Consider the following 23011-nt stretch of genomic DNA (forward strand, 5'->3'; position numbering starts at 1 on the left):
CGCCCCGCCAGCAGGCAGGGGAGGGCTCGTTCTCATCACACGGGGAATTCATCTGCTGCTGGGGAAATCCTCCCTGTCAGAGCCGGTTCAGTGCTGCCCCTGACGGCGCAGCCAAGGGGTCTGTCCCGGTAGCCCCGGCTGCGGGGACGGTGCAGGCGCTGAGCAGCACAACAGGGAGGCAAATGGGGGCAGCTCGCCAGGGCCTGAGCTGGCTGCAGCCGAGGCCAGGGCGGCCCTGAGACCTTCGCACGGGACCAAAGGCTGCGCCGGTGCCCTTTGAGGTGAGATGCTCCCGCAGAGCCGGCACCAGCGACTGAGGGGACTCCCTGGGGGCCGGGGATGAGATGTGTCCCTGTGCACATGTTGGCACTGGGACGAGCACAATGCAGCTCCCCTGGGACTGGCACCGCCGCATGTCCATGCTGGCACCGCTTCACTCGCTCCACCGCAACATTCCTTTTCCCGGTGCAGCTGTGCTAGTCTGGGAAAGCAGCTGCGGAAACCTTTACATCACCAAAGTTCTTGGCTGGCTGACGTGATTCAGGGAAAACCCCTTTGCCACTTCCAAGCATGCTGTGACCCCAGCAGCAGCGCTGGGGGCAGGATGTGCTGTTCCCAGAGAGGCAGGAACCATCAGCAACGTTTCACCTGCAGCTCCAGCCGTGGCACAGAACCATCCGGGGCTGCTCTGAACCCGCTGCTGCAACACCCCGGCTGCCACCGCAGGGCCTGAGGAGCGACTCTTGTGGCACCGAGTAATGCACAGCATTAACCTTCCACCTTCGCACACCAAGACCACTCTCCCAAGGCTCCTGGGCAGCTGGAGAGCTGGTGTCACAGCTGTCGTGGTGACAGAGCCACAGAACGACTGTGTGGAGGGAAACCCCACACGCTCTCCCAGTGCCCTGTTGCTGCACAAAGCCCGATCCCCGTGACCTGGAACCCAGCAGCTCCCCTGCGTTTTGCTATGAGGACCTGCAAAAACACTGCCAAGGGGTTTGAACTCCCGTCCCCCCTCCCACGGCCCTGAGTTCAGAAACCACAGCGATATGGTCGGGTTCTCCTGCCTTTACTGTGGAGCTTTTCGGGTGACTCAGACGCAGGGCTGAGTGGTTTTATCCCTTCCCAGAGGAACGAGCAGGGACGCTGCTGCCGCTCAGAAGCAGAGCCCCCACTCGTTCACGGCCTTACGCGGGTTTTCTGCAAACCGGACGCAAACGGGTGAATTTTCCCGCCGAGCAGCCGAAGCGCCGCGCTCGCTGCGGGGGCAGCTTGTCCAGTCACCGGCACCGAGCGGCCGCCCCCGCGGAGAGCAGGGGCTGCCCGGGCAGCGGGACTCCTGCTCCGCCTTGCGAGGGGCCCGAAGGGAACCCCCGGGGCTCCTCCGGCGGCAGGAAGGACCTTCCAGCTCCACCCGCGTTACCCACCACGGGGAGCGGAAACCCCCCATCCCCGCCGCAGGCCCCGCGCTGCGGCCCGGGGCAGGCGGGAAGGCCCCACGCCGCTCTCCCGCCGGCTGCGGCCCGGGCAGGTCCTCAGCACTGGGGGCGTGCGGGAACCGCAGCCGTGGGCGCCGGGGGCACCGGCCCGCGCTGACGCCACCACCGCGGCACCGCCCGCCGCGAACCGCCGCCGCGGCGCGTGCCCGGCTCCGCCCAGCCGAGCGCGGCGATTAGCCAGCGGTTACGACAGCACCGAGCGATAAGCCAATCCCTTCTTGGCACCGGGTTATTGGCAGCGACAGCAGCCTCTCAGCGTGCACAGGCGCGTGCCCGCCCACCTCCAGCCTGCCGTGTACATTAGCCAATCGGAGAGCGAGCAGGTTTGATTGCTGTGTTTCTGCGCCTGTTCCCAACCAGTGCGTCACGCCCGGAGTGCTATTATGCAGAATCCCACTGAGCAACCCGAGGCCCCTCCCCCTAAGAGCGCGCCTCGCTAATGAGAGGCCGCCTTTCCTGAAGGGCGTGAGCGCTGTCCTATCGGCGAGCGCGACGGCGGGCCCCGCCTCCCGGGGGCCGGGCGTTGGGCTACACCACCCTGAGCGGCGGGCGCGGCTCCGGGCAGAGGCGCGCGGCGGCGGGCGGGGCCGGTGCGGGGCCATGGCGGAGAGCGACTGGGACACGGTCACGGTGCTGCGCAAGAAGGGCCCGAGCGCGGCCCAGGCCAAGTCCAAGCAGGTCAGCGGGTGATTCGCGGCGGCGAGCGGCGAGGGGGCTCGGGCCTGGCGCGGTTGGGGCCCGGGCGAGCTCTGCGGCAGAGGCCCGGCCGAGGCCGTGGCCAGGGCCCGGTGCCGCTGACGGGGCGGCTCCGGGGAGCGAAGCGCTCACGTCGGCCCCTTTCCTCCCCCAGGCGATCTTGGCGGCCCAGCGGCGCGGAGAGGACGTGGAGACCTCCAAGAAGTGTGGGTATCCCCAGCCGGGCTGCGGCGGGGCTGGGGGGCGAGGCCCGGGCAGCCCGGCCCGGCGGCACCGTTCCCCGTGGCGGGGGCTCCGCGGCCCGGCCACAGGCCGGCCCGGCCACAGGCCACCTCGGCCCGCCCCTCCGGGCCGCTCCCGCAGGCGGCCGCCTGGTGGAGGGGGGGCAGGAGGCAGCCTGCCCGGCCAAGGCGAAGGTCGCTCTGAGTGGAGCTGCGTGAAGCCGAGAACCGCCGGGTGCCCGGGGCAGGGGGAGCGCCCGGGCCCGAGGGGAGCGCTCCCCTGTAGCCGGCTCTGAGATCCTGGTTGCCCAGAGCTGAACTCTGGCTGGTGTCAGAGCAAACAGAAAGAAAAATGTCAACAAGAACATTGGTATTCTTGAGGCCACAAGGCTCTTAGAAGAGCCTTCATCATCACAAAACTTTTAAATCCTAATTTTTGCTGCTTATTTCTCTTGTTGGTAACACATGCTTAAGGATTTCTATGACTGCTTATCTTCCTGTGACGTTGCTCTTTGCTTCCTGTCTGATGTAAGTTCTCAGGTTCTCTCACCATTGGAATGAGATTATGATGTTTGGAAATAAGTAAATAGATGATCTTTGAACCACCTTAGTCAGCTTTATCAAGAGACTGGATGTCAGAGGCCAACGTGAGAGAAAGACTTCAAACTAGGACTTAACTACTGCAACTAAAATGAGACAAAACAAATAGCATGTTTTTGAACCATAGGCTTTCAGCAAAGCTAAGTACAGTTAGAGTTTACTTATAAAATGCATCAAAATATTGATTAAAAGCCACTTACTCATGCTGCTTTATACCTGAGCAAACAAGATAGAAGTCCAGATATTAACCCCCCCACACTGTAGCACAAATGTGTGTCCGGAGGGAAGTTTCAATATGAAATCCCCAAGCAATAGCAACATCTTGCCTATCTGGAGTGAAGTTCAGGTGTGAAGTAAGGGAAGGGGAGGGCTCTGCATGGCTGTGTTTAGAGATCAGCATGAAGGTAGCATGTTCTCTGACCTGCTTTGCGCAGGGTCTGCTTGAGATCAGCGCTGATGATGGCATGTCGAAATCTTGAAAGCTCCCTGGGATCCTGAGCAGCTGAGTGCTTAGAAAAAGCACTTTGATACTTTTTGGCACAGCTCTGAGCCTTGTTTTGTTTGTCTTTGGTTTTTTTGTTCTTGGTTTGAATGATAGGGGCAGCAGGCCAGAACAAACAACACTTTATTACAAAGAACACGGCCAAGCTCGACCGAGAAACAGAGGAGCTGCACCATGACAGGGTTCCGCTGGAGGTGGGCAAAGTGATCCAGCAAGGCCGGCAGAGCAAGGGCATGACGCAGAAGGACTTGGCCACAGTGAGTACGGCCCGCTGGCTGCTGCCCTCCCCTCCTGGGCAGGCTCAGGCACCTCCAGCGAAGGTGGAAACCTTTCCTGGCCCCTCGTGGGCAGCTGCAGTGGGACAGTGTCATGAGCAGGGAGTTTGGTGAACTCTGATCTCCGGGCAACATTAGCTACATAGGAAATGTGTTAGGGGTTTATCTGTACAGCTCTTGAACACCTGCTTGGAGACAGCGTTGCTGCAGCTGGTGAGCTGGTAGGAGGCTGTTTTGTTTTGTTTTTCCCTCTCCTCCCATCAACTCAGCACTGACATGAGGTTTTTTGTACCATCTGGGCCTGCCGCAGCATTCAGAAGCTCGCTGCTGTCTTAAGCAACAGCAATCCAGAGCATTACTGCTCCTTCTGGGGGGCCAAAGAAAGCAGAAGCCTGTCCAGGGTGGTGTCACCTTCACTGCAACACTCAAATAGCCAAGGGAGGCGACAGTGGTGGTGGAGTAAGCCTGGAAGTAGCACTTTGTCTTCTGATTCTGTCATAATTAGGTGCTGTTAATTATCTGTGTGAGTACTTCGCTGTGTATGGAGCCAGTGTTTGAGATGCCTCCTCTCTTTTTAGAAAATCAATGAAAAACCACAAGTTATTGCTGACTACGAATCAGGAAGAGCAATCCCCAATAACCAGGTTATGGGCAAGATCGAAAGAGCCATTGGTAAGTTCAGAAAGGAGTCTTCAAAAATACCATCCATGCCTTCAGTGTCCAGGAGAGATGTTTTGGTTTAAGTTACATTTTCCACATCAGGAGGAGTTGCTGGCTGTAGCTTATTGTGGGTGCGGTGTCATTAAGCCATCTTCTGATAAAACTTGGATCTGCTGACTGAAACCAGAACTCAGAGCTCTTGTTCTCCTTTGTTTTTCATCTTCTTGCTCAGGACCGTGCCCTGGGGCCCACCCCTGCACGCTTCCCCCCAAAATCAGTGAGGTACTGAGACCCATGAACACCTGGTTGTACTTGGGAAAGTATCTTGCAGCCGCTAGTGTTGATGTTACTCTCCCAGGCCGGTTCGGATGCCATTTTCTAGGAAGACAGTGCACAAGCAAGAATTGGATCTTTTCTGACATTAGTCTGATGCTCCTAGAAACTAAAGCAGGATTCTCCCTGACTCTGGTTCCCCTGCCCTCTTATTTGGATGTTCTCTTCCTTATAGCAAAAACTTGTGGAAATAAAGTTATCAGGTGGATGATTGAGTGCTGATGGCAGCTGACGATGGTTGTCTCCTTTGTCTTAATCCAGGCCTTAAACTGCGTGGGAAGGACATTGGAAAACCGCTGGAAACCGGCCCCAAAGGGAAATGACAACAAAGCCTCGAAATCAGTTTGTTCAGACTGATCTCGCCTGGCCGGTTCTCCTTGACCACCAGAATCTCTCTTCGTATTGCCAAGCTGAACAAGAGGGTTTCAGACTTGCTTTGGGGGGGGAAATCTGCCGAATCTGTACCTGCTGTAAAAAGGCAACCTTAAAGAAGCAATTTTCCTGATTTTTTTTTTTTTTTTTTTTTTTGTTTTTCCTTCCTCCTTTCCAGAGATTGAAGAACTAAATCCCCAAAAATACCGCATCCGATTTGCCAGAAAACGTGTGTCTTGGTGTTTAGAATCTAAGCAGCTAATTTTAAGACACTTGGGCTGGTTTGAAATGTGATCATTTAATTGGAGCAATTCTGGGGACGGGTGGGATATATTATATATAAATAATTAGGGAGAGTTGAGGGTTGGTCAGTGTCTGCATTTGAAATGGTGACTCAGTCACTGCATCACAACGACATTTTTGTTTGTTCCTTCCAGCCTGTTTTAAAGAGATCTATAATAAAGTTTGATAGCCTTCAGTTGCATGGGGTAGTTGCTGCGTGTTCACCAGCTGGTAGTAAATGTTTGTGGTTGAGCATGGCTGAAGCTGCAGCAGTGTCAGCGGGACTGCGTGGAGCTCTGGGCGAGGGCTGTGCTCTGCTCTGTCCTGGCGCTCAGGGCTGCAGCTTTGGCTTGCAGCCCTGCGATGAAATCAATACTGTGGGTTTATCTTCTGCAAAGGCGAGTGGATTCTCTGGGGAGCTTTGCAGAGCTAGAGCAATGTGAAGACACTTGGGTGTTTGGATGAAGCCAGAGCCCTGCGGGAATGCGGTGGTGCTGGGGGTGGTTCCTGCTGGGCGGTGCTGGGGCTGTGGGGATGATGCTTGACTGATTGTGGTGTAACTGAAGTGGGACAGAGCTGATGGGAGAGTTCTCTGTGGCGGAGTGAGGACAAACAGGCCCAGGGAGCAGGATGGCCGAGCTGCTGGGGACAGGCAGGGCACAGGCTGGACTGGCCACCTTGGCCTGGGGCTGCTGAAGGGTTGCATGGCTTTAAATTCAGTTTTGAAGGTTGCGGGGTAAGAGAGGGGTCCTGGGCTGAGGGTGGGTGCAGATGTAGGTGCCTGAGCCCAGCTTGCGCTTTGGGACCATTTTCATTTTCCCAGTGACATCTAAATGCAAATTATCAAGAGCCCTCACAAGGCGTGGGGACAGCCCTGCAGCTGGTGGGTGCCTCTGCAGCGGGGTTTGGGCTGCTGCCTGCCCTGGGATGTGCTGTGTGGTGCCCCCCCTGCTCCCTGCCCTCCCAGCCACCCCCAAACCCCAGCTGGGTCTCCTCCCAGGGGACGCATGTGGGAAGGGGCTTGTGCTCCATGTAGCACCTGCTGATCTGCCCAGCCCTGGCGGGGCCAGGACTGTGCCCTTCACCCCCTCCTACAGTCAGGGGGGTGCCCACTGCGAAAAACTCCTGGTCCTGTCAAAGCAGGGGCACACCACCATGGCTTGGTGCAGAAAGTTCATGTTACAAAAGACAATGTTGCTTTTCCCAAGCGCTTGGAGGCAGCAGGGCCAGCGGCACATCCCTTGAGGGGGCCAGCACCTCGGGGCGAGCACCCGTGGCTGCTCCCCGATGCCGATAGCTGGAGCCGGCTGCTGGAGTGTGAGGGACGCTGATGTGATGATCTCTGCCCTGCGCACCTCGTGGGGCTCAGCAGGCAGCTCCTGCTGCTGCCCTAGGACTTCAGTTCTCATCCCTGTCTTTTGGCATTGGAGATATGACAACCTTGTCCTGTAAAGAAAGGGTGACTGGGAATTGGTTTCAGCAAACAGAGGCTGTGTCTAAATTGAAATACGAGGAATTCTTCCAAGCTGCAGAGGGGAGAACCCGTGTGCTGGCGCTCCGTGACCCTGGCAGAGGAACCAACCCCCCGGCACGCCCGGGGAGCTCCACGGCCCCTTGTGGGGTCAGTCCTGGGGCTGGTGGCTCTGCTGGGGATGACATGGCACCAAATCTGCCAAAGGAAACTGCAGCATGAGCTGCCTCTCAGGGTTTTGAGTTGCTGGCTGAGGAGGATGAGCAATGTTTGCATGACCTGCTCCCCACAGGGCTCTGGGGAGGAGGATCGCAGCCTCAGCTCTTTCTAGAGCAGCTGCCTGATGGCAGCAGCAGCATTTCCAGGTCAGTCCTACAGGTCCAGGTCACTCGTTTGCTGCCAACCAGATAAGAGGCTGAGCCCTTTGCACCTCCCTGACTTGTTGCCAGAGTGTGAGCTCAGGGGGAGGCTGCTGGGATTTGCTGAGCTTTTAGGAAAATGCTGTTCTGGTGTGGTTGGGGGCAAGCAGGAGCCCTTAACCCCTGTCCTTACATCTCGAAAAGTGATGTTGTCGAAGCCCTGGGGAGCGTTGCTCTCTGCTGGTGTTCCGCTCGCCAGCCCTCGCTGCTTCAGCCAGTACCAGCTGCCGGTGGCCACCAGCACCAGGACAATGATGGCCAGGAGAAGGCTGAGCACCACCTCTGCCACAAAGCTGCCAGAGGGTTTCTCTGCAGGGAGAGGAGATGCTGCCAGGCCCAGGAGAGCTGGCTCCAGCCGCAGCGCCAGCACCTCGAGTGGCACCGGGTTGACCTTTCTGAGGTCGCAGCCAGAATCAGCCACACACCTTCCACCAGCATCTCCAGTCTGGAATGGCAGCTCCCTCCGGTGCTGTAAACGATGTCATCCAGTGCCACCGTCCCCTCCATCGGCCACTTCCGCGTGGTGATCTCAAAGACAATCTGTGGGGAAAGATGGGATGTGGGGGGTGATGCACAGGGAGGGCACCCCACTCTCCTGGAGGGCACCCTGCACCCCAGGCCACACCACTCACCTGGAACTCGCTGGGGCTCTGCACGGGCACCACGCCATCACGCCAGCCCCGGCTCTGGTGCCCCGACATGCTCCATACTGTTCGCTGCCCTGCCGTGCTCTGCAGCATCACCCGCAGCTCCCCACAGGCTGCCAGGTGGAGGGGGACAGGTGCCCGCTATCAACAGCCACCCACAGTCCCCCAAGAGCCAGAGTCGGGGGTGGCAGCTCCTGGCCAAGCCCCTGTTCCCGTTCTGGGCTCATGATGTCCTCCCCAGAGACAGCACCTCCTCCCTGCTGCTATTACCGAGGTGCTCTGGGATGTCCATGTGGTACCAGAACCGCAGGCAGGAGTCGGCAGCAGCAGGCAGGTGCTGGCTCTCCAGCTGGGCAGTGGTGCCCCCAAGGCCCAGCACACCAGTGTCAAAGTGCACGTAGTGACCTGGATGGGTAGGGACAGAGCACAGCGTATCCCCCCATCCTGCAGCCCGCCCCACGTGTCTTGCTCCCCCACAAACTGCCCAGAGCAATGCCCTGAGGATTGCAACTCTGGCTCCGCTCCTCACTGCCTTTGGGACTGAGCTGCCCTTCTGGGACGAGGAGGGAACGGGGATGCTGTGGAGCCAGGACCCCTGGGACGCACTGAGCAGGGGACACATTCATGGGGGATCCCCTCATCCTTGTGCTCCCAGCCACGCCGGGGTGCTGTGGGAGGAGTGGGTGTCTCCTACCATCCCTTGTGCCCAGGGTGTGATCCTGCTCAGGGCCAGGGTACTTGGCAAGGGGGATCCCACTCTTCCAGCCCCAGGCGAAGCTGTGCAGGCGGGGGTCCGCAGGGCTGCTCCAGCCGCACATGTCCTGCTCGAAGTCACAGGACGCTGGGAGGAAAAGGGGGGCTGTGATACACCCAGAGCTGCTGGCACCCGCTGCCCTGCTCCGCCCGGTGGGAGACAGGACATCTGGGGGGAACCCCCAGCCCCCTCCCCACTGCACCCAGATTTGGGCCAGGCCAAGCTCAGGGCAGGAGCTCAGTGCCCGGCGGCCATGGCAGAGCCGTGATGGGTGGGACGGGCTGTCCTCATGCCCATGGCCAGGTGCCTCCATGGGTGCCCTGTCCCTCCCAGCCAGTCCACAGTGCCCCTGTGGTGTCAGCTCTCACCTGGCTCGGGGCAGACTCCATCTGATACGTGCAGGTCGTCCAGCGCCATGTACCCTTGGTCACCCCCAGCTCCCACTGCCTCAAATATCACCTGCCGGAGGGGTGGGCAGGGCAGCACGCTGAGGCTGGCAGCTGCCACGTTCCCCCCACCACCCCCAGCCTGGCCCCCTCCCTGGCGGTTTTGGCCTCTTTTCCTTTTATTCAGTTTTGGGCCCCTCATCATAACAAGGACATTGAAATACTAAAGAGAGTGCAGAGGAGGTGAAGCGGCTGGTGAGGGGCTGGAGCACAAGTGTGATGGGAGCGGCTGAGGGAGCTGGGGGTTCAGCCTGGAGAACAGGAGCTGAGGGGAGACCTGATCTCTGAACTGCCTGAAAGGAGCTTGGACCATGGAGGGTGTTGGTCTCCTCTGCCAGGTAGCAAGTGATAGGACAAGAGGAAATGGCCTCAAGTTGCGCCAGGGGGAGTTCAGATTGGGTATTAGGAAAAACTTCTTCACAGAAAGGGTTGCCAGGCATTGGAACAGGCTGCCCAGGGCAGTGGTGGAGTCACCATCCCTGGAGGGGTTTAAAAGGGGTTTAGATTAAGTTCTCAGGGACATGGTTTAGTGCTAGAGTCAGGTTAGGTTATGGTTGGACTCGATGATCCTGAGGGTCTCGTCCAACCGAAATGATTCTATGATTCCATGACACGAGGTCCCTGGTGCCCTGTCCTGTCTCACCTGCCAATCCTCATCTGGCTGGACAGTGACGTGGCCGCGGTGCCAAGCGTCCCCCTCCATGGCTGTCACACTCATCGCCTTCCTCCGCACCCCGCTCTCCTCCACAAAGACATCGAGGGATCCTGCCCAGGGCACCCATCATGGAGAGGGGTCCTGGGCCAGTGCAGTGTGGGACTCCCCCACCCACCCAGAGGTGCCCTGGGGCCTCACAGGGGGTGGCGGCACTCACCTGGGGTCCCGGCGCTCAGCTGGTACCAGAAGGCCAGGCACTGGGCGGGCGCGGAGGGCTGGTAGGGCCGGGAGGTGAGCGTGGCCGTGTGCCCTGCCGGCAGGGAGGCCCTGCCCGTGCTCACCACCATGTAATGGCCTGGGGGGAGAGAAGCCCCTGTGCCGTGACTCCCACCCAGCCCTGCTGGGGGCAGCAGGGCACCGCTGGGGCTGGGGAGCCCCCCAAGGTTGGGGAATGCTGGGCCAGGGAAAAAATGGGTTTGGGGAGCCCCAGGGTTGGGGAACTCCATACAGGGGTGCCCTCTGCATGTCCTGGGCAGGGAGAGCAGGCAGGGCCCTCAGGGCAGGTGGGGCAGGCGGGGCACTTTGCAGGCAGGGCAGGCAGGGAGGACAGGCAGACCCCTCAGGGCAGGCAGGGAGGACAGGCAGACCCCCCAGGGCAGGCAGGGAGGACAGGCAGACCCCCCAGGGCAGGCAGGGAGGACAGGCAGGCCCCCCAGGGCAGGCAGGGCTCTCCCAGAGCCCGGGACAGCCTTGGCCCCAGTACCTATGGCAGTGCCCGTGGTGTGGTCGGCGGGGGGGCCAGCGGTGGTGCCGGTGCTGTTGCTCTGCCGCAGCCAGGAGTGCTGCCCGCTGGCTGCCAGCCCGCAGGCGTCTGCCTCGAAGGAGCAGGAGAGCTCAGCCCCACAGGGCCCCGCTGTCAGCGCCACGTCATCCAGTGCCATGTCCCCCAGGAACCCGTCACGCAGGGCCTCGAAGGCCACCTGCCACCGAGACAGAGGCGTCAAACAGCCTCACTGGCACCCAGTGGCACGGGGGGACCCGGCCCTCACCCGGTACTGCCGCTGGCCCGTGGCGGGCAGTGTCGCCCGTCCCCGGTGCCAGACGCTGCCGTGGGTGCCACGCTGGGTCCACAGCACTGTCTCCTCCTCTCCCTCCAGCCGCAGCTTGAGATTCAGAGTCCCTGGGGCGGAGGGGAGCATTGGGCAACATCCTGAGCCACTCGGGGACCCCACTGGCCCAGGGCGCAGAGCCAGGCTGGGGCGTTCCCAGGAGGGTGCCGTGGGGCTGCGTACCAATCTGCGGGCCGGCCAGGCGGTACCAGAAGGAGAGGCAGCGCGGGGTGGCCGTGGGCTCCTGCTGGTAGGTGACAAGCTGTGCCCGCTGCCCACGGCTCCACAGCACCGAGGGATCCGCGGCCAAGAAGTAGCCTGAGTGTTGGGGACAGCCAGGGTGGAGGGGACGTGGACACAGGTGCCCCCAGCTGTATCTAGGCCTGGATCCAGGTACCTCTGGGCTGCCCCAGCCGAGCTCACCCCACAGGCATGGGGCTGCTTGGAGTGCGCAGGGAACGTCCCGGCCCTGGGGACAGAAGGCTGCGGGGTCCCCTGGGCTGCCTGAGGCCCACGGGTGGGGAGCCAGCTCCTTACCTGAGCCAGTGGTGTGGTCAGAGCCCTGCCCCTGCCCTGTGCCGCGGACCCATTGGAAGTCACTGGACGGGTCCTGGTACCAGCCGCACGTGCCTTTCTCGAAGTTGCAGGACAGCTCTGATGGAAGAGCGGAAGCCACAGCCAGGGAGGGGGGATAAGGCACTCCAAAAGCAAACAGATCCTCAAAATGTCCCTTTCTCTCTGCTCCCTCACCCCACTCTCCAGTTTCACCCCATGCAGCTTCCCCAGGGCAGGATGTGTGCTTGGCCCCAGCCCCAGGGCTTCTGCACCATGGTCCCGCCCCTGGGCTGGGGACAGGGTGACAGTCACCAGGCAGCCCCTGTGGGAGCAGCATCCACCTCTGTGGGCAGGGGACTGGGGTCCTGTCCTGCCTGTGCCTGCCCTCCCTGCCCACAGGTCCCTGGCCGTACCCGCAGCCGCTGAGGGCACCACGTCGGGGTGGCACTGTACAAATGTCACATTGTCAATGGCAGCAGTCGCTGAGTCCTGCAGATCCACCAGCCCCAGCAGCTCGACCTGGGGACAGCGTGGTGGCAGTGAGCTCTGGGGTGCCTGGCAGCGCCAGCACTGCCCCTCCAGCAGCCAACCAGGCTGGTCCCCGTGCCCCTGGGTGCACCTGGAAAGGCCGGGTCCTCTCCCCCAGTGGGACATGGACGTGTCCCCTGGCCAGGCCGTTGTGTCCTTGTGTGTGCCAGGCCAGGTGTTTGGTGCCAGTGCTGTGATCTGTAATGCTGACAGCGAGGAAGCCTGGGCGGGAGAGGCGGTGCGGAGGCTGTGGGGACCAGCAGTCCCCAGCCACAGGCTGAGAGCCCCCTGGGGCCCCAGCACCCCACCCGATCCACAGCCACAGGGGACAGGGATGGGGACAATTATGGGTACAGGGATGCCCCAGCTCCAGGATGGTGTGATGGGGCAGAGCAGGGCCGGGAGAGGCAGCGAAGGCGGGCAGGCGTGGGGGCTCTGCCCAGGGCTGGGGGTACCTTGGGGGCCGCTGTGGATGTAGTAGCTCATCTCCATGGCGCAGGCAGGGCCGGAGGGGCCCAGGAAAGGCGTGCGTGCCTTTGCAGGAGCCACCATTTGTCCTTCTCCTGCCTCGAGGGCCAGGAAAGCCCCTGGGCACATAAACACCCTGAGAGGTCAGGGCAGGGGCCTTGCACCCCTGGCAGCACCCCAGCCCAGCACCCTGCCTGGGCATCACTCCCACCCTTCCCACGGTGGCACCCACCCACCCCGGCTGGGCAGGAGCAGGGGGTCACTGCACCCTGGGAGCCCCCATGGGGCTGGGGACCAAAGAGCATCTTCTCATTGCTGGGAATGGCCTCACCGGCAAGGATGGTGTCAGCAGGCTCAGTGGCCCTCTGCACAGCCCAGCGCAGCTGCCCCACGCTGACATCGTGCCAGCCCCCGGCCCCCGCCTCGAAGGTCGTTGCTCCTGCAAAAGCCCAGGCTCAGCCCCGCTGGGCCAGCACAATACCCGGGGGCTGCGCGGGCACCCACCTCCCCTGGCCGTGCCAGCCAAGGGGTGTGTGGGTCACCCTGTCCTGGTCCCCTCCGCCGCCTGGCTCCTGGGGAGCCGGCTGCCTGCCCACGGCTCTCACCGCAGCACTTCTCATCAGAGCCATCAGCACACGTCTCGGCGAAGTCACAGGCCAGCTCTGCGTCGATGCAGCCCCCGCTGTCACAGGGCACCTCCCCAGCCGCACAAGGGGTGGCACCCATCTGGCTTGGCAGTGTGGTCGAAGCGTCCTCTGATGGCAAAACACCCCAGGGTGAAGAGCGGTGGTGAGGGGGCTCAGCAGTGTCACCCCTTAAAGCCACAGCCCCTCCTGATGTCCCCTGTCCCTGACCATCTCCCTAGCTGTCATGTCCCCCAGCCCTGCCCACTGCCACCAGATGAAGGGGACCAAGGCGGGTGGTGGGAGCTGCCCAGTGTGATGTTGCTCGGGGCAGGAGGTTTTGGGGTGAAGGGGTGGGGGTGTCACAGCTACAGGACAAGGACATGAGGCAACCTGGGCTGTGGGCCCTAGGGCAAGTGCTTGCCATGGTGTGCCCAGGGTGGTCACCGTGATGAGCAGAGGGACAGGCAGACCCTGCGGTGTGTCCTTTACGGATGTGCCGTGGGCACAGGACACCTGGGGAGCCCTGCCTGTGCAGGAGCAGGGATGGGGAACGGCTGCCCCCCGGCTCACCCTGCTCCTGCACACAGCCCGGAGACAGGAACAGGTCATCGATGGCCACGGTCCCTGTGCCACCAGCCACTCCCTCGATCAGCACCTGCAGGGAAGCACCACACCAGCAACGTCGGCATGGGGGGACACGGGGGAGCTGCGGGACCCGGGGAGCCCAGCTCCCGTGATCGGCCGACACGCTCCCCAAGGAAGGGGCTTGGAGGGGGGCAGGGGCGATGCTGTGGCTGGCAGGGGTGGGGGGGGGGGCTGACAGGGCCATGGGGGCTTCGGGTGACAGTGCTGCCCTTGCACACAGCCATGCGGCTGCCTGGGGTGCTGTGTGCCTTCAGGATGCCATCAGGTGCCATTGGCGTGTCCTCCAGGGCCAGCTGGGAGGGGGTCAGGTTGTGTGGGTGGCCATGAGGGACAGCAGACAGGACAGTGGGAAGGCATGGGGTGACATGGGATGGATGAAGTCACCTCTCGCCTGCCCTTTCCAGTGGGGTGGTCCCTGGGCCGGGGGGCTGGTAGGGGGATTGGAGGTGTGGGCACAGGGACATTACATGACACATGCCAGCACCAGGAGGCTCAGCTCTGGCATCTGGTTCCCAGTTCAACTTCTACCCCATGTCCCATAGGTAAATACTGGGGGCAGCCCTGTGCCCTCTGTGGGGTGGCCCACCACCCTTTGCCCCACCACAGCACCAGCCACCTTGAAGCTCTCCGTCACGTTGAAGTCCACTCTCTCCCGGACCCAGCAGTTGCCCAGGTCTCCCGTCCTCTCCCTCACCAGGTGCTTGGTGGAGTTGGTCACGTAGGAGATGCTGAGGCTGCTGGTGGCTGAGCCATGGAGGTAGCAGTACAGCACGAGCTGGGGATGGGGAAAGGGGGGTGAGTGAGACCTGAAGCCTCAGGGCAGAGGCACGCAGCCCCCTGCACCCCACAGCTTGGCTGCCACCCCACGGGATGCTCACAATGGTGGGGCTGGAAGAGCTCAGAGGTCCCAGCTGGCACTGGAGATGCCACCAAACCTCTCCCCAAAACATGCTGCCAATCTCTAGCAAAGGGCCAAACACAACCCCAGACCCACGCAAGGATCCCCACAGCCAGTGACCCTGCTCCCCATTACCGCCATGCCCACAGGGGCTGTGACATGGGGTCCTGACCGTGACTCACAGAGCAGGATTTGTTGGCCTTCAAAGTGGGGCTGCTGAGCCAGGCTGTGCTGCCTGTCCCTGTGGCCGAGGCGCTGCCCACGTGGAGGAAAAAACCTACAGGAGATGCCAGGAAGGGACTGAGTGGTGCCGGGTTGGGTGTGCAGATGCGAGTTGCTGTTTTCTCAGCACAGCCATAAGCCAAGCCCAGGCCTGTGTTGCCCCAGGGGCCGGAGGACACAACCGGCCCAGTGCCAGTGGTGCCCTGGGACCAGCACTAGGGCCCCCTGGCTGGTGCTTGGCCACATACCTGCCCTGCTGTTATTGCTGTGGTCCCGGGTGGGGATGCCGTACCCTGTCCCCAGGTTCAGGCTCGTGTTCCTCTCCCATGCCACCTGCTTGACCTCCAGCTCCCAGCTGCAGAGCCCTTGGTCAAAGGAGCAGTGGCTGAAGGACTCTGCAGGGAGGAAGGGACAGCAGAGTGACCCAGGAAGGTTCCTGTGATGGGCTGACCCCACCACAAAGCCCTCAGGCTGATTTTGCCCCTCTGGCTGCACAGCCATGTGTCACAGCTGGGGTGGCCCCTGCCAGGGCAGACTCTCAGCCCATCCATGTGGCCGGAGGCCACTGGGCAGGACCGCCCTGGGGCCAGGGATGCTCACTGCACTGCTCTGCGTCCTCGTCCGAGCCGTCCCCGCAGTCGTCAGTGCCATCGCAGAAGCGGTGCTGTGCCAGGCAGGAGCCCCGGCGGCAGCGGCTCTCCTCCACACAGACCTGCTGCCTGGGCTCTGAGACGGTGGGACACACCATCAGCACCTGGTCAGCCTGTGGGGACCCCAGCACATCCTGGGCTCCCCCCACAGCCTTCCCGGAGCTGCTTGAGGGAAAAGGCTTTTGCTACCCGCCCTGTGCCCTGGCCAGGCAGATGGACTCAAGACACAGCGGGCAGCAGCAGAGTTCCCCTGGCTTCAATGCCCAGACCAGTTTCCCTAGGAATCCTGGCTCACATCTCATCCCAGCGATGAGGAACTCACCCTGTAAGCCACAGTTCCTGAAGACGATGTCGTCGAGTACCAGCTCTGCCCCACAGGCCGGGGGTTGTGTCAGGGAGAAGATGAGCTGCCGACAAGATGCCACAGATGGCATGAGCTGAGCATCTGCCTGAGCCGCCCGGGCACCCTGGGCTTCTGCTGCATCGCGCAGCTCCTCTGGCCCCAGATCACGAGGCGGGTGTTCGGTTACCAACAGGGCCCTGTCTCACCTGGAACTGTTCCGTGATCCGGCCCGGGTAGGCAACCAGCTGGTGCCAGCCCTCACCTCCGCGCTCGGGGCTCTGCCACAGCCCCACCACCTCGTCCCTGTGTGCCATGGCCAGGCGCAGCACCGGCTGCTCCAGCTGGGTTAGCCCTGTGGGGAGCCCCAAAACGTGGCCTTCAGCTCTGGGCACCCCCCTGCAGGGACAAGTTGAGCCCCACCCGCTCTGGGGACCAGATCTGGGACCCCTGGGTCCCACCAGCTCTGCTTGTGGAGCGTGGAAGAGGTGAGTGGGATGGCAAGGACCCATCTGGCGGTGCCCATGGCGCTCTCCCTGCTGTGGGGGCAGACAGCCAAGTCCCTCCCCACTGACCCCATCCTTGCTTCCCTGTGCCCCAAAGCCCGGCCGTGGGAGCCCTCACCGCTTCCCGAGAGGTGGTACCAGGCCCTGATCTCGCAGGTGGCAGCTGCATCCCGCATCACTGGTGACCTGAGCCAGGCCGTGGCTTTGGTCTTTGCCGGGGGTGACACGGTCACCATGAACCACCCTGGGGAGGGCAGAGAGCAGGGCAGGGGTTGCAGCCCTGCGAGATGGCACCAGAGCTGCGGCTGGCACTGCGCCTGCCCCGCCGTGGGACTGCTTCAGCCCCTGCACCCCACAGCAATGGCTGTGGCAGCACCCACGGGCCAGAGGTGCGGTGCTGTGGGTACCCAGAGCCCACTCACCAGCCGAGCAGCTCCCACTTACCCAGGTCGGTGCCCATGGTGTGGTCTGAGTGGGGCCCCATGCCCCAGGCGGCCAGGCTGGCCCGGCCCCGCACCCATCTGAATGCCGAGGTGCTCACGTCCTGCCAGCCGCAGTCGCCTTCCTCGAAATCACAGGTGAAGGGGGTGCCCAGCACCGCCGAGCCCCGCAGGTACCCTGAGGGTGGGCGGACGGGGTGTCAGGGCAGGGCTGAGTCCACCCTGGGGACTTGCACCCACCCTGGGGACCTGTGCCCCCACCAGGGACCCGCACCCCCGTGCCCGCAGCCCCATCACCGCTCTCCCCCAGGTGCAGGGCTGGGGAGCGGGGCAGGGCCCGGGCACTCACCGCACTGGTTCTCATCTGAGCAGTCGCTGCAGTCACAGACGAAGTTGCAGAGCTGCTCAGCCACGCTGCTGCAGCTGTTGACAACCAAGGACTCCGCAAGGAGGACGGTCCTAGCTATGGGAGAGACAATGAGGCTGAAAACCCTGCAAGGATCTGGGCATGGTGCCCACGGCAGGTGACAGAGGGCACACGTGGCCTGCAGGTGACATTTGTCTGGTCTTCCCGGTTTGGGATCCTGCTGGGGGGAGTGCTGAGCTCTCAGTGGCATTGTCCCTTGGACAGGATCCCCCACACTGCCCTGGCACCCCACACCTCCCAAAGCCATCAGTGATACCCAGTCCAGGTGCTGGCAGCTCCAGCACTCACTGATTCCAGGCGATCTCGTCTGACTTTCGCCAGCGGAGCCCAGAGAAGGGTTTTGCTGGGCTGGATCTGCCCCAACCCCCCAGAGCAGTGCAGCCCCTGAGGTGGGGGGAGCAGTGATTCCCATGGGACCCCACGCTGGGGAGGCACAAGCGGAGCAGCCAGCACCGTGTCCCTTCCCTCCCCACAGCACGACCCCCGCAGAGGCAGAGAGCTCACCCAGCAGCAGGAGGACCAGCACCGCCTGCTCGGCCATCCCGGCCTCCGGCAACGGCAAAACAGAGCTGGGAGAGGCACAGGGCTGGTGGGGGAGGCCACGCCGCCAGCCTCGGGCTGGAATCTGCTCCCCAGGACCTGCCTCGTGTTGGACTTCAGCCCCGCTGTTATCAGCTTCCCAGCCCCGCAATGGGGTTTATGGTGAGGTGGTTTGCAGAGCTGGGACAGGTCACCCATGGTCCTGCTGCCCGGCACACCATCAGCACCACAGGCGTCGAGCTGGCAGCTGTGTGTCCCCAGGAGACCTTCTGTTGCTTTTCCCCGCTGAACCCTCTTCTTCAATGCCCTTTTCCAGCCATGGCGAGATGCTGGGTGCCATTCTGACTGGGTTGGGGCCAGCTTACATGGGCCAGTGGCACACAGCGGCTGGGCAAGGGAAAAGGCCACTTCTTCTGCCGAGTCGGTGATGTTGCCAATCCTGGGGGAGAAGGTGGCACCTCTGCCAGGGGTGCGGGGGTCATGCTGTGCCAGCTGCCTGGGCTGCATTGTGTCTAACCACAGGGAGAAACAGTTCCTGAGCATAAGGAGCAGCGGGAGAGCCTTTGGGTGCACAGCCTGGGCTGGCAGCAGGGTGCACCCTGGCCAGGGAGGGCAGCTGTGCTGGGGGGCAGTGAAAATGGGGTGCAAGGAGCAAACCTCAAGGCAGGAAAGGTACAAATAGGTCGTAATGCACCCAGGCAATGGTGAGCTGCAGCAGGCAGGGATCCATAGGACCGGGGGTATCTAGCCATAAAACTGTTTGGGCTTCAAATTCAGAACAAAATGCTGGCTGTCTGCAGACTTGGGACAGGCTGGGAGAGGAGACAGGGACAGGCAGGAGGACAGGCAGGAGGACAGGCAGGAGGACAGGCAGGAGGACAGGCAGGAGGACAGCCTGGCCCTGCAGCTGGCTGAGCTGCCTTTGCCAAAAGCTGGGGCTCCAGCCCAGCCCCAGAGACCCGGTGGGGCAGTCCCCAGGACATGCTGATAGCAGGAGTGGGGACTCAGCCTCCCCAGCAGCCTGGTAGCCCTGTGCTCCTGCTGCCACATGCGGTCTGTGCGGTCGCTGCTTTGGGAGGGTGCTCAGGCCAGCACAGAGCTTGACAGACTGTGGGCAGCGCTGCTTCCCCGAGCTCATGGCTGCCTCTGCCCAGCCCTTCTCCAGCCAGCCCTGGGGACCCGGAGATGCCACCAGCAGGACCCAGCCCTCACTCCTGCCCGCACCAACCCAGCTGGCAGGAGCATCTCAGCACCCAGCTCATGGGGGAAAGCCGTGTGGCTATAGGTCACTCCTGAGGAGAACAACCCCAGCAGAGCCCCAGGAAGGGCCATTCAGCCTGGAAGGAGCATGGCTCGGCAACCAGAGCCCCACACGGCACCACCAGAACTACCCGGTGATGGCAACCATGGCCCCTGTGTCTCAGTTGCCCAGGGGGGCTGCTGCCAGAGCTGGCGCTGCCACGGGGGAGACCTCCTGGCTCTGCTGCCAGCAGCCCCCGTGCCTGGAGCCGGGGCCCCGCTGCTCACAGCTGAGTGCGGAGGTTTGTCCCCTCCTCGCTGATGGCCTTGGACAACAGATTGCAGCACGATTGCATCAGGTGCAGTAAAATGCAGGGTTCAGCTCCTTGCCCCTGCAGGAGCCGGGACAGGCAGGGGCCAGCAACCCTGCGCCCTCCCTGCCTGGGCAGGCTGGGGTTGGCAGCACCTGCAGGCAGGAGCCCTGCCTGTCCCTGCCTGCTCAGAAACCTGGCAGGCACTGAGCTGACCATGAATCAGCACCGTGGCCTCCGGCAAAGTGGCCACCAGACTCCCAGGTGCTGTAGGCAGAGCATCTACCGCAGGTCTGATCCCTCCTCTCTGCACTGAGGGATGCTCAGCCCCCAGTATGAGAGCAATGTGGGCATACTGGAGCAGAGCCAGCTAGGGGCTGTGACCATGATGAAGGGACTAAACTTCCCAGGAGGAGAGGCCGAGAGAGCTGGAGCTGCTCAGTCTGGAGAAGGCGCAGGGGGTTGTCACCCATGTGGATAAAGCCCTGGCAGGAGGGGGTGGTGGGACAGGGCCAGTGAGTGCCCCATGAAGGGACAAGAGATGACAAGAACAAAGCGAGAACATTAAATGCCACTTTATCTTATGAAAAACCTTGTTTTCTGTGAGGGTCATTGAAACCAGAGCAAGTTGCCCAAGCTGCTGTGGGGTCTCCATCTGTGGAGATGCCAAAAACTCGCCTGGCCACAGCCCTGAGCAACTTGCTGGAGCTGGCCCTGCCGAGCAGGGGTGGACAGGACATCCCCAGAGCTGCCCCAAGCTCTGCGAGTCAGTGACTTGGGAAGCTGTGCTCCCCCATGCAACTAGTGCAAGGCAGTCGGCCCCCACCCACCCAGAGTTTGTCACCTAATGGCCACCAGTGCCCAGTGCACATGTGCATGTTGCCTGACGTTCACCCCAGCACAAGGGAGATGGCCAACAGCTCAGAGGAGATAAGGTCCAGGCACAGCAGAGCTATTTTTCTAGCAACCCCAGTGCAACCTCATGCATGTCCTGGGCGCAGCACTCAGCTTTTTTCCACCTCCACCAGCTTGCAGGGCTGGAGACAGCTCTGGGCACCATCCTCTGCAGGAGACACAGCTCCAGCCCTGCACACCCAGCTTGGCCCATGCAGCTCATCCCCATCTGTCATCATCTGCCTTTGGAGTTTGGGGCAGGACACAGCACGGGCTGAGCTTCACCAGGTTCTGTCAGCCCTGCACAGCTCCAGGCACAGACAAACCAGCTCCTGTCTGGGTAACTCGCACCCCTGAGTGCGAGGGGCCAGGCAGGGAGGCAGCAGCAGGCAGAGCAGGCAAGCAGGAGCTGGGAGCGCACAGGACCGCAGCCTGACGGGGCTGCGACCATGGGAGGGGAGGTTCCTCCAGCCCCAACCTTGCACGGGATAGCAATGGATGGATGGATCCACCTGGCCAGCCCCACCCACACACCTCCCTCGAGCTCTCCTGCAGCTTTTTCCAGGCTCCCCCTGCTGCTCCTCGCTGGAAGTGCACGCAGAGTCTCCCCGTGAAATACCGAAGAAGGGCAGGAGCCGGTCCTGCCGTGCGGAGAGCCGAGGTCAAGGCCGATGCTCTGCCTGAAGGTGACACCATCTGTCGGGGTGGGAACACGTCCGTTCTGCCAAGCCGCACTCCGGGCAGCTTGGCCCACAGCAGAGGATGAACACAGTCCTGCCCACGAGACCACCCTGCCCTTCCCTCTGCCAGCCCTGGGGACCTGTCGCTTTCTCCTCAGCTGCCTCAGCCCTTCCCAAGGCAAATCCTGATGCACTTTCTGCTGTCCCCACCCCAGACCTGCCAGCTCTGGACTCAGCCACCCAAGGGGCTGGAAAGCCAGGGAGTCATTCCTGCTGTAAGGGGTACAACCCAGACCTGGGGGAAGGAGCAGGCTGAGCCATGAATGCCCGACCACACAAGCAGCTGCACTCCCCAATGTGTTTAATTTTCACGTACACAGGTGGGACAAACCCGCTCACCACCGGGGAGGCTGGGGCAGAGCGCCTACCGGCTTCACCGAGGCCTTGTTGTGCTGTGCTGGGGAGGTGGGAAGCACGTGGGAAGTCCAGTGATGGTGGAGAACGGGTGAGTTCAACACAAAGGAAAGCCAGGAAAGCCCAGTGCGCTGCCAAGCACAGGGAGCCAGCTGCTCCCGCCCCGACGCCAGATCCAACCACACCAGCTCCATGCTGGTGCCACTGCTTGGCCAGAGCCAGTCAGTAACCTTCATCCGCCCAGGTGACCTCGTAGTCCGGATACTTGGCTTTCAGCTTCTCCGTAGTCACAGAGTGGTCCGCTCGGCCAAAGCCCTGGCAGAGGAGAGAGTCCCGAAGTAGAGCCGGTCCATGGGGGAACTCGGCGAACCCCTGGGGTGCCTCACCGCAACCAGAGGCTCTGGCAACAGTCTCCAGCAGATGCTGCTGAGCCCGTGCCTATGAAACTCCGATTGGCTCCAGTCCCTCTGTGGCAACGGCTTATACCGTGCACAACTCAGTGTGGGGACAGTGCCCCCCTGCAGCTGTTAAAACCAGCACCAGCATCACTGACACCTTTCCCGGGGCACTCAGGGGGATGCGGGCAGCACACGTCCCCACCAGCAGCGCCGGTGCCCCTGGGCTCGGCCCCTCTGCTCCCGAGGGGATGCGGTGCCAGTTTGGCCACGAGCAGTGGGACCGGCACAAGCACTCATGCTGCTGTCAGGAGGGAGCAGCTGCACCCAGGGGTGGGTCCCCCCGTCCCGCGGCCCCTCGCTTACCACCGAGTACCCGTAGACGTGGATCTTCCTCTCCTGGGGGCGGTGGGAGAGGCGGCCGCCCCCCAGGCACTCGCAGCCCAGGCCCTGCTGCGCCAGCTCCTGCGCCGTCTGCGCGTAGATGTCGGCTGCGGGGGGAGGGAGCCGTGGGGCGGGGGCACGCGTGGGGCGGGGGGAGGGAGCGAGGGGACCCGCCGCCAGACCCACCGCCCGCGGTGGGGTCCCGGGGCCGGGCTGCTGCCCGCGGAGAGACCGCTCCCCTCGGAGTCCCCGGGTGGGCGGGATGGGGCCCCACGCGCGGCCCCACCGGGGATCCCGCCCCGCCTCGGGCCCCGCGCCCCTCACCGTGGTACTCGGCCCAGCCGTGGCCGCGCACGACGTCCTTCCCGGGCCCGTCGGCCGCGCGCACGCGCAGCAGCACGTACTTGAAGACGCCGTCGCCGTCGATCTCCACGTCCGGGACCCGCGACAGCGCCTCGGCCGCCGCCGCCATCGCGCCCGCCCCGCGCCCCGCCCCTTCCGCCCGGCCCCGCCCCCGAGGGCCCGCCCCCGAGGGCCCGCCCCCGAGGGCCCGCCCCCGAGGGCCCGCCCCCGAGGGCCCGCCCCCGAGGGCCCGCCCCCGAGGGCCCGCCCCCGAGGGCCCGCCCCCCGAGGGCCCGCCCCCGAGGGCCCGCCCCCCGAGGGCCCGCCCCCCGAGGGCCCGCCCCCCGAGGGCCCGCCCAGGGCCCGCCCCCCCCGAGGCCCCGCCCCCCGAGCAGCGCGGGGTCGGGGGTACCGGGGGAGTCAGGGGCACCGGGGGGGGCCGGGGGCGCTGGGACCTTCTCCCGCGGCCTCGCAGTGCGGAGCCCCGCTGATGGTGGAAGCGACGGCGGGGAGAGGGGCCTGGCCGGGGAGCCGGGGAGCTGGGGGCGGGCAGTGCTGCGGGAGCC

At 63.0% G+C, this 23011-nt stretch overlaps 3 protein-coding genes across 3 annotated transcripts; 1 reads left to right on the forward strand and 2 right to left on the reverse strand.

The window, feature by feature from the left end:
- Positions 1-2052: 2052 nt before the first annotated feature.
- EDF1 (endothelial differentiation related factor 1) lies at positions 2053-5636 on the forward strand. Its single transcript, XM_065648277.1, has 5 exons — positions 2053-2177; positions 2350-2401; positions 3615-3775; positions 4372-4465; positions 5048-5636. The coding sequence occupies exons 1-5, from the start codon at positions 2100-2102 to the stop codon at positions 5107-5109; spliced, it is 447 nt and encodes a 148-aa protein (XP_065504349.1). The 5' UTR covers positions 2053-2099; the 3' UTR covers positions 5110-5636.
- Positions 5637-6434: 798 nt separating this feature from the next.
- On the reverse strand, positions 6435-21418 carry MAMDC4 (MAM domain containing 4). The gene is made up of 31 exons (XM_065648657.1): positions 21339-21418; positions 20765-20926; positions 17751-18298; positions 17169-17282; positions 16824-16997; positions 16498-16623; positions 16083-16228; positions 15856-15940; positions 15484-15609; positions 15132-15278; positions 14844-14938; positions 14380-14538; positions 13689-13773; positions 13098-13247; positions 12824-12931; positions 12480-12611; positions 12116-12246; positions 11910-12015; positions 11479-11595; positions 11125-11259; positions 10882-11012; positions 10596-10812; positions 10050-10187; positions 9821-9942; positions 9100-9190; positions 8672-8818; positions 8248-8382; positions 7963-8090; positions 7756-7870; positions 7464-7639; positions 6435-6886 (listed from the first exon to the last, which is right to left on the reverse strand). Exons 3-31 carry the CDS (start codon positions 17785-17787, stop codon positions 6839-6841), a joined length of 3621 nt encoding a protein of 1206 aa, XP_065504729.1. The 5' UTR covers positions 17788-18298; positions 20765-20926; positions 21339-21418; the 3' UTR covers positions 6435-6838.
- On the reverse strand, positions 21242-22594 carry PHPT1 (phosphohistidine phosphatase 1). Its single transcript, XM_065648658.1, has 3 exons — positions 22428-22594; positions 22086-22210; positions 21242-21639 (listed from the first exon to the last, which is right to left on the reverse strand). Exons 1-3 carry the CDS (start codon positions 22573-22575, stop codon positions 21547-21549), a joined length of 366 nt encoding a protein of 121 aa, XP_065504730.1. The 5' UTR covers positions 22576-22594; the 3' UTR covers positions 21242-21546.
- Between the last annotated feature and the right edge of the window lie 417 nt (positions 22595-23011).

Source organism: Caloenas nicobarica, chromosome 19 (genome assembly GCF_036013445.1).
Source record: "Caloenas nicobarica isolate bCalNic1 chromosome 19, bCalNic1.hap1, whole genome shotgun sequence".
NCBI classification, from domain to species: Eukaryota; Metazoa; Chordata; class Aves; order Columbiformes; family Columbidae; genus Caloenas; species Caloenas nicobarica.

Coding starts and splice junctions, on each gene's coding strand:
- EDF1 (XM_065648277.1), top strand. CDS start 2,100: ATGGCGGAGAGCGACTGGGACACGGTCACGGTGCTGCGCAAGAAGGGC. Junction 2,402..3,614: donor CGTGGAGACCTCCAAGAAGT/GTGGGTATCCCC, acceptor TTTGAATGATAG/GGGCAGCAGGCCAGAACAAA. Junction 3,776..4,371: donor CGCAGAAGGACTTGGCCACA/GTGAGTACGGCC, acceptor CTCTCTTTTTAG/AAAATCAATGAAAAACCACA.
- PHPT1 (XM_065648658.1), bottom strand. CDS start 22,575: ATGGCGGCGGCGGCCGAGGCGCTGTCGCGGGTCCCGGACGTGGAGATC. Junction 22,211..22,427: donor CGGCTGGGCCGAGTACCACG/GTGAGGGGCGCG, acceptor CTCCCCCCGCAG/CCGACATCTACGCGCAGACG. Junction 21,640..22,085: donor ACGTCTACGGGTACTCGGTG/GTAAGCGAGGGG, acceptor CTCCTCTGCCAG/GGCTTTGGCCGAGCGGACCA.
- MAMDC4 (XM_065648657.1), bottom strand. CDS start 17,787: ATGGCCGAGCAGGCGGTGCTGGTCCTCCTGCTGCTGG. Junction 16,624..16,823: donor CACCATGGGCACCGACCTGG/GTAAGTGGGAGC, acceptor TGCCCTCCCCAG/GGTGGTTCATGGTGACCGTG. Junction 8,383..8,671: donor CACCCTGGGCACAAGGGATG/GTAGGAGACACC, acceptor CTACCCATCCAG/GTCACTACGTGCACTTTGAC.